General features: G+C 50.4%; 1 protein-coding gene across 3 annotated transcripts in view; it reads left to right on the forward strand.

The window, feature by feature from the left end:
* The window catches only part of DHRSX (dehydrogenase/reductase X-linked), a 147,474-nt gene extending 138,477 nt beyond the window's left edge, over positions 1-8,997 (forward strand). The window contains exons 7-8 of one of the 3 annotated variants that reach the window (XM_070366094.1): positions 5,553-5,796; positions 8,515-8,997. In XM_070366094.1, the coding sequence (XP_070222195.1) occupies positions 5,553-5,777 (225 nt within the window). In that variant the 3' untranslated portion in view covers positions 5,778-5,796; positions 8,515-8,997. Of the gene's footprint in view, positions 1-5,552; positions 6,043-7,374; positions 8,495-8,514 lie in introns of those variants that run through there. The other 2 variants (XM_070366096.1, XM_070366093.1) reach the window with 2 other exon arrangements.
* Positions 8,998-9,842: the final 845 nt, after the last annotated feature.

Raw genomic sequence — 9,842 nt, forward strand, 5'->3', positions numbered from 1 at the left:
TCCAGACTGGACACGGGAGCTTGTCATTGGCCCAAGCCCAAGCTTGTCATTGCCCACTTGCAGTGAGTGTCTTAGATTTTGGGGGCTGCATCCTATCCAGGGATGCCAGATGCTCGATGTCAACAGTGATGTAGAATCAGAAGCTTCCAGCCTCTGGACCATCCCATGGACCACAGTCTACAGAGCATCCCAAGGGCCACAGCCCACGGAGCATCCATGGAGCACAGCCCACGGAGCGTCCCATGGACCAGAGGGCATGATCCACAGGGGGTGAACCCAGGGTCTGGTTAGAGGCCATTGAAAGTGTGGAGAGAGACAGAAGGAGATTGTTTTGAGGACAACTCCAGGACTTCCCTGGTGGCCCAGTGGCTAAGATTCCACACTCCTAGTGCAGGGGCCCTGGGTTCAATCCCTGGTCAGGCAATTATATTTCACATACCACAGCCTAATTCATGTGCCAAAACAAAAGATGCCCCGTGCCACAAGAAAGACCTGGTGCAGATAAATATAAATGTATGTGTGTCCGACTCTTCACTACCCCGTGGACTGTAGCCCGCCAGGCTCCTCTGTCCATGGGATTCTCCAGGCAAGAATACAGGAGTGGGTTGCCATTTCTTTCTCAAGGGCATCTTCCTGACCCAGGGATTGAGCCCACGTCTCCTGCATTGGCAGGTGGAATCTTTAGCCCTGAGCCATGGGGAAGGCCAAATATATAAGTATGAAGAAAAAAAAAAGACCATTCCAGAGAGCACATCACAATGTCTTGACTCATTGACCTCGGAAGGTGAAACAAGGAAGTCTCAGGAGGCATTTGGGGTTTCTGATGCAGGAACACCAGGCTGCACATTGATGCCTGTCTGGGAAATGGGGTACCAGGCAGGTGAGAAGGAAAGATGGTTTGACCCTGAGGTGTGTCCGTGGGGTCTCTGCCTCCAGTGCCAGCTGGGCTGCTGAGAGTGTGTGTCCACAACTCAGAGGAACACACAGAAAGTGCAGTTTTCAGGGATTCTGGCAGAGACGCAAGGGACTTGTCAGGCCATGAGCTTGGGGGACATGCCCATCCTGATTCAGGAGGACGGTGGGGAGGGTTGGGGTCTCCGGAAGAACCAAGATCTGGCCACCTGTGCACCCTGCTGCTCCCTTGCCCTCCCTCTACTCTGCCCCTCACCTTTGTAATTTCTTAATTCTGGATAATGACATCTCCTAAGATTGTTGTGAGCGGCGCTGACATAATATGTGGGAAAGCGTTTCCAATGCTGCAGAGGGCTGTGTAATTATGTAATTATAACACATTCATCTTTCTCTGCAGCACACAGCTCCCAGCTCTGTTGAGCACAGTTTCAATCCCACTCTCTGCTCTCTTTGCTTTTTATTTTGGTTTCTTTTTTCCATGCGTGTGTACCCAGCCATCGACCCAATGCCCCTTCCTGTTGTGGGAGCTCTTATCTAAACTATCTTTCTTGGTATTCGGGGCCACAAAAATATTGTTGTTCTCATACAGTTGCTCAGTCACGTCTGGCTCTTGATGACCCCATGGGCTGCAGCATGCCAGGCTTTCCTGTCCTTCACCATCTCCTGGAGTTTGCTGAAATTCATGTCCATTGAATCGGTGATGCCATCCAACCATCTCATCCTCTGTCGCCCCCTTCTCCTCCTGCCTTCAATCTTTCCCCAGCATCAGGGTCTTTTCTAATGAGTCCGTTCTTCGCATCCGGTGGCCAAAGTATTGGAGTTTCAGCTTCAGCATCAGTCCTTCCAATGAATATTCAGGACTGATTTCCTTTAGGAGAGACTGGTTGGATTTCTTTGCAGTCCAAGGGGCTCTCAAGAGTCTTCTGCAGCTCCAGCACTACAATTCAAAAGTATTAACTCGTCAGCGTTCTGCCTTCTTTATGTTGACACTGGTGGCTCTCAGCGTCTCAGACCTCCTTCCTTTCAGGCAGGCATGATGTCTCACGATCCTCATGGCTGAGACTTAGGACTGTGACGTCAGACGCGGGGAAGAAGAAATGCATAAAACCGTCCGTTTCATGAGCTGTCAAAACATTTGGGAATTAAAACATTACAAATGAAATCTCATTTCCTTCCTCTCTGTCATCTGCCTGAGGCCTGGAAATGTTCTGTAGGTGATCGAGGGCGGCTGTTTTTAGCCCGGCATCTATCATGTGCTTAAGTGGGATAAGTGGATGTGATTAATCCTCCACGAGATGTGTGCGTGCCGAGAATGGCTCCTTTTCAAAAAAATGTCCCTTTTCTATGTCAGAGGACTCTCTGGATGGTCAAGACCACCTTGGGTGAATGTTGTGTGTGTGCGTGCAAGGGTATGCATGTGTGTGTGTGAACGTGTGTACATGAGGACATCAGTTCAGTTCAGTCGCTCAGTCGTGTCCGACTCTTTGCAACCCCATGAATTGCAGCACGCCAGGCCTCCCTGTCCATCACCAACTCCCAGAGATATATGTGTGTAAATGTGAATGTGTATGTCTGTATGTAAATACTTGTGTGTTTTGTGTGTGTGTGCATATGAATAGTTGTATGTGTGTGAAAATGCATGTGTGTGCCTGGGGGAATGTGTGTGTGCATTGAATATATATCTGTGTGCATGTGAATATTTGTATTTGTGAATCTAAGTGCCTGTGTGTGCCTGGGGATATGTGTGTGTGTGTGAAGGTATGCATGTGAATGTGTGTGTGTGTGCATGTGAATATTTGTGTATCCATACAAATGCGTGTGTCTGCCTGGGTGTATGTATGTGCAGACTTGTGAATGTGTGCGCCTGGATGTGTTTGCATGCATATAAGTGCATTTGTGTGCATGGGTGTGTGTGCCTGTGAGTCTGTGTGCATCTGTGTAAATGCATGTGTGTGCCTGAGGGTATGTGTATCCATGTGAATGTCTGTGCCTGGGTGTGTGTGCCTGTGCTCATAAATGCATTTGTGTGCATGGGTGTGTGTGCTCTGAGTGTGTGTGCCTGTGAATATTTGTGTGTGCATGTGAATACATGTGTGTACTTGGGTGTGTGTGCATTGAGTATATCTGTGCATGTGTATATTTGTGCGTCCGTATGCATTTGTGTGCATGTGAGTGTGTGCATGTGAATATATGTGTGTGTAAATGCATGTATGTGCCTGGTGGTATATGTGTGTGCATGTGAATATTTGTGTATCCATATAGATGCATTTGTGTGCATGGGGGTGTGTGAGTGTGTGAGCATGTGAATATCGGTGTGTGCATGGGGGTGTGTGTGCCCGTGAATGTCTGTGCCTGGGTATATGTGAGTGTGTATGCATGAGGGTGCAGTGTGTTTGTGCTTGGGAGTCACATCACCAGACAGAATCCCACGACATCTCGTCCCTCCGGACCGTACCTGAGTTTCTGGCAAAGTGTGCATCCCAAGTTCATGTCCAGGACACCACAGGCACCATCTCTTAAAACAGCCATCCTTGTGTTCCGTTGGACACGCCAATCACAAGGACTGTTACCCGGATAAGAGGATTTTCGAGGTGTAGGGGAAGTGGACCCCTTCCTCCGCAGACAATGCCCGCTGGAAGACCCAAAGGAGGCAGCCTCTAAAGACAAGAGTGGACGCCTCTCAAGACAGTGGAGCCCTGTGGCTACATTAAGGAGGGTCTTTCCCGTGGGGGTGACTCACTCCAGGGGCGAGACAAAGTGAGGGTTCTGGGCACAGACCCCTGGGATCTCAGCCCGGAGAATGACCGACTTAGGAAGCAGGCTCACTCCACGAGCTGATTTAACCATGTTTTTGCCACAGAAGTGCAGCTCTCCACGTCAATCCATCTGACCAAGAACAACAGGATATTTGTCACCATGACTACCCAGGAGATGTTCTGAGCCTATCTCCATCTAGAAAATGTGACCATGGGCTTGTCTCCTGGCCTGAATCTGTTTCTGGGCATGCTTCCAGAGACAGACTCATGCAGGCACAGGAGAAGGACCAGGGTAGGGGGACTTGAGTGGATTTCCAGAAGTTTATTTAAAATGACAAGCTCCAGAACGACCGTTATCTCGACAATAAGATAAGGGAGTTTCCTTGATTCCTAGGTGGCTCAGCGGTAAAGAATCTGCCTTCTAACATAGGAGATGGAGGTTCTATCCCTGAGTCGGGAAGGTCCCCTGGATAAGAAAATAGCAGCCCACTCCCGTATTCTTGCCTGGAGAATCCCCGTGGACAGAGGAGCCTGGTGGGCTACAGTCCCCGACCCGTTTCCCCTTTGGGAGCCATAAATTTGTTTTCTGTGTCCATGAGTCTAGGTACGTTTTGTAAACCAGTACATTTGTATCGTCTCTGTTAGATCCCACATATAAGTAACGTCATCCCGTATCTGCTTTTCTCTGACTTATGTTTCTAAGCGTGATATTGTCTGGGTGCATCCATGTTGCTGCAGATGGCATCATTTCCTCCTTTTTGATGCCTGAGTGGTGTTCCATTGTATATGTGGAGACACACACACACACACACATCAAATCTTCTAATCCAGTGATCACGCCCAGGCACCAGCCCTAAGCCCAGAAGCTCAGCATGTGTTACATTCCAACCTTCTGCCTCCCACCCAGCGTCCACTTTTCTCCTGTCACCCTAATGCCTTTCAAGCTCCTTTTCAGACTTTCCGGTTCTTGTGCCGTATCTCCTCCCCTGCTTGGAAAGCGAGAACGTCTCTGCCGTCTGGACGTTTCCTCTAAAATTGCTAGATAGCACGTGTTCAACCCCGAGGCTGAACCGCCATCTGCTTTGACCCAGTGAGCTGGTATTCTGGTTTCATAGAGCCTGCCCTGCATGGCAGGAATTAACCCAACCTTGTAAATCAACTCTGCACGGATGCTAAGTCACTTCAGGTGGGTCCAACTCCTTACGACCCCACGGACTGTAACCTCCCAGGCTCCTCTGTCCGTGGAATTCTCCAGGCAAGGACACGGGACTTGGTACAGCCCACTGGAGTGGGTAGCCATGCCCTTCTGCAGGGGATCTTCCCAACCCAGGGATCGAACCTGCATCTCTTCTAGTCTCCCACAATCGCCGGCACGTTCTTTACCACTAGTACTGCCTGGGAAGCCTCGTAAATCAACTATATGTCAATAAAATGAATTAAAAAAAAAATAAAAGACTGGAGACCTGAGTATTTAAACTCAGGGTCTGTGCCCAGAACCTGCACTTTGTCTCAGCCCTGGAGTGAGTCACCTTCATTAAAAAAAAGACCTTCTCATTGTAGCCACAGGGCTCCGCTCTCTTGAGATGTATCCAGCCTTCTCTTTAGAGGCTGCTTCCTTTGGGTCGTCCAGAGGAATGGGGGCCCTTTGTGCATGTGTGTGGGGATGCATGAGAGCGATGTGGATGTGCAACCCACAAGGGTGCACCATTGCGAGGTCTTGGAGTGCCAGCTCCCCTAGCCTTGGCCAGCCAGGCTTGAGTTGATGAGTCCATGGGCCCCCGGTAAGGGGCCCTGTGTCTCCTTCTCGACATCTGCGGGCTCCCGAGACCCCCGTGTACCTGCTCTGACAGTTAGCATCTTCCTCTGCGTTCCTTCCTCCTGCAGACCCCAGATGAGGGAGCCTGGACTTCCGTCTACGCTGCGGTCACCCCGGCCCTGGAAGGTCTCGGTGGCCGCTATCTCTACAACGAGAAGGAGACCCGGTCTCTGGAGGCCACGTACGACCCAGAGCTTCAGCGGCAGCTCTGGGCCAGAAGCTGCCAGCTGACGGGCATTGCTGATGTGACCTGGGAGACCTTCAGCGGGAGCGGTCTGCCGGGAAGAGCATGATCTGATGGGGAACACCACGGTCAGTGCCGCCCTCGCAGGTCTGTTTGTACTGAACCGCGTCTCTCCATCACCCTCATCCCCCCGACCCTCCGGGCTCTGTATCCCCCCAGGGTCTCCCGTCGGGACCTGGGTGGGAACTCACGGGAAACAGGGAATGCTGAGTGGACCCCTGAGCTGGTGTGGTTCTCAGCCATGAATCCTGTGATCCCCCACTACGTGTCCAATTGTACTGGGTGCTCTGAATCATTAAATCCTGCAAGCCTCATGGGCGGTGTCCCTTCCTTAAAGCGCAGAGGCACTGTGGGACCCTGGGGTAGATAGACACGTTTTGGGTGAAACACACACTTTCAAGGGAAATCTGGAAGCTTTGAGGATGTCCTGCATTCCTGTCTCTCTCACACACGAATCGTGCCAGAGATGCATCTGTGATTCCTGGCTCCCAGAAAGGCAGACGCTTTGAGCCTTCCTTCTTTACTGCCTTGATCAAGGGTCATGTGACCCTGCACCGTCTTCAGGAGGACCGGCTCCTAGGGGCTAATATGTGGCCCCCAAGGCTCCCACCAGGGGTCTCACCCCACAACTCATGGAAGGACCATCTCCTGAGAGGTAGGTAATTCTGTAGGACACGTGATGCCAGGGGAGCCCGGGACACAGTCCCCATGGGGCTCTCTAGGATGCAGATGTGGACAGGACGTGGGCGTCTGGACCACCTCCACCACCTTTTCGGGTCTCGGTCATAGAACAGCAGCTTTGCTGTCCACTCACCCTTCAGTGGGCACACGAAACCTCTCTCCTGCTCTCGGCCCTTCTGTTCGTCATCTGTCAATATGGGCATGTCCTTCTCCTGGAGTATGGGTTATACCGCAGGACGTGGGTTATCCTTCAAGCCAGAATATGGTTGTCATTTCTTAGTCGCTCAGTCATGTCTGACTCTTTGCGACCCCCTGAACTGTAGCCCCCCAGGCTCCTCTGTCCATGGGTAGTCTCCAGGCAAGAATACTGGAGTGGGTTGCCATTTCCTTCTCCAGGGGGCCTTCCCGGCACAGGGACTGAACCCAGTCTCTTGTGTCTCTCGCATCGGCAGGCAGATTCTTTCCCACTTTGCCACCTGGGAACGTGCAGATGTGTTCATATTTGGGACAAGAATCACTGCCAATAATAATGGAGGTCTTCAGATAGGACGTTGTTCTTGCTTACCAATGTGCTCGTGAGGTTGTTTATCAGAGATAGGTGGAGGGAGATTTGGTTACGGAAGAGGAGGGGTTATGGGACTATGGAGGCAGAGACGGGAGGGAGGCGGCCACCAGCCCCAGGACGGACACCTGGAGCCCCCAGAAGCTGGGAGAGGCGGGGAGGACCCTCTCCTGGAGACTCCGGAGGGAGCTCAGCCCTGGGACCCCTTGACCTCAGACGTCTGGTCTCCAGGACTGGGGGACGATGGATGGTTGGTTGTCAGGACTGGGAGAGGATTGATTCCTAAGGTTTTAAGCCAATCAATGAGAAGCCTGCGTTAGCCTGAAAATGTTCCTGAAGGATAGTGGGTTCTGATGGGTGGAGCCTAGAAGTGGGGCCTTATGTGAATATACGTTCTCTGCAGATGTGGTGAAGTGAAGGGTCTGAGATGAGGTCCTCTTGAACGGGGGTGGCCCTAAACCCAGGGACAGGGTCCTTATAAGACACAGAAGAGGAGAGACATGGATGCAGAGGAGAAGCCACGTGGAGACGGAGGCAGAGACGGGAAGGAGGCGGCCACCAGCCCAGGGACGGACGCCCAGAGCCTCCAGAAGCCAGAAGAGGCGGGGAGGACCCTCCCTTGGAGCCTCTGCAGGGGGCTCAGCCCTGCATCTGCAGAAGTGAGAGATAATGGTCTTCCCTGCTGGTGGTCCAGTGGTTCAGACTCCAGGCTTCCAGTGCCAGGGATGTGGGTTTGATACCTGATCAGGGAACTAAGATCCCACATGCTACATGGTGCAGCCAAAAGAAAAATTATTTTAATGTGAAATAAATAAATTATAAGAAAACTGAGAATAAATTTCCGTTTTTTAAACAACACCGAAAGGCTTCCTTGGTGGCTCAGAAGCTGTCTGCCATTGTAGGAGACCGGGGTTCAGTCCCTGAGTCAGGAAGATCCCCCGGAGAAGGGCATGGCAATCCACTCTAGTCTTCTTACCTGGAAAATCCCATGAACAGAGGAGCCTGGCGGGCTACAGTCCATGGGGTTGCAAAAAGCCAGACACAGCAGCTAAAAAGACAAACAGAACACCAATATCACGATCATGATTTGATACGAGAAACTTACACAGTTGTTGACCCGTATGAACATCTCATACAGGGTGGTGGACTCTTGCCTGGACCCATGCCCACCAGTCAGGTCAATGAAGGCTCCATCCTGTCTCTGAGAACGACTCTTGGGTTCTCAGAGTCTAGCGTGGAGAGTTCGGACATGTGGGATCCTAACAAAATGACTGTATGTGTTTCCTGCCAGACTGCACCCTGGATTTCAAGACCAGTGACCGCTGGTTAGCTAGCCATATTCCCTCGACAGATGGAATCCTAAGGAGGCCCCAGACCTGACATCGGGCTTCCAGCACACTAGGCTTGGGGTTGCAACCAGCAGGTCTTCCAGAGTTGGGTTTATACTTCATGAGTATAAGATGATAGAGCGTGCTTCCAGAATGGAGTGTTTATTTTTTTAAACATTTTCTTTAACTATACTTAATTTGCAATATTGTGTTAGTTTTCAGGTAGACAGCAAAGTATTTCAGTTATAAATACCTTGGGTGAGCCAGAACGTTTGTTTGAGGTTCCATAAGATGTTATGGTTGGATGGCATCACCAGCTGGTTGGATGGCATCATTGACTCGACGGACATGAGTTTGAGCAAGCTCCCGGAGTTGGTGATGGACAGGGAAGTGCTGCAGTCCATGGGGTCACAGATTCGGACACGACTGAGTGAATGAACTGAACTGAAGACGTCATGAAAAAACCCAAGGGAACTTTTTGCCCAACCCTATATATACACACATATTCTTTTTCAGATTCTTTTCCGTTACTGGTTAGTACGAGATATTGAATCTAACTCCCTGTGCTGTACACATACAGTAGTCTGCATGTGTTAATTCCAAATCCCTAATGTATTCCTTCCCCACCTTCTCCTCTCTGCCAACCACAAGTCTGATCTCCATATCTGTGAGTCTCCTTCTGTTTTGTAAATAAATTCATTTGTATCATTTTTTGGTTTTTTAGATTTCACATATAAGTGAGTATCATATGGTACTTGTCTTTCTGGGTCTGATTTCCTTCACTTAGTGTGATAATCTCTGGGTTCATCCGTGTTGCTGTCGATGTCATTATTTTATTCCTTTTCATGGCTGAGCATTATTCCATTGTGTGTGTGCACCACATCTTTCTGACCCATTCACCTGTCGATGGGCGCTTAGGTTGCTTCCATGTTTTGACTGTTGTAAATAGTGCTGGTGTGATCAGTGGGTTCCGTGTATCTTTTCAAGTTGGAGTTTTCCCTCTTCTGCGTATAACAACCAGAAGTGGAATTGCTAGATCATACGGCAACTCTTCTTTTTAATTTTTTGCGAAACCTCCATCCTGTTCTCCATAGAGTGTGCACCATTTACATTCTCACCAGCAGTGAAGGAGGGTTCATTTTGCTGGGACAAAGTGTTTGTCCAACGGTCACTTAATGAAACCATGAAGGAACAGCACAACTCTCACTTGGGAATACTCAAGACAACCAAGAATGGATTCTCTCTCAGTCTCCTGCCTCTGGGGCAGGGCGCGCTTCTCGGCAAAGGTGTTCAACCTGAAACAAATCTGCTTCTAAGCAAAGATGCCGAAGCTGTGTCTTGGCATCTAATACCTGCTTCTTCAGCGTGGATGGGGCTGCAGGGACACTGCCCAAACTTTATTTCTGGTGATGGGTCTTCTGGGCACATGGTGTTGGGTGTTGTGGCAATGCCATTCACCTGGTGGCACTGCACAGGAGGAAGCTCTCACAGGGGTCCCCGGCACAGCTTTGAGTCACAGGACACAGCTGTCCTGACACTGTCC

This window comes from Bos mutus, chromosome X (genome assembly GCF_027580195.1).
Source record: "Bos mutus isolate GX-2022 chromosome X, NWIPB_WYAK_1.1, whole genome shotgun sequence".
Lineage (NCBI taxonomy): Eukaryota > Metazoa > Chordata > Mammalia > Artiodactyla > Bovidae > Bos > Bos mutus.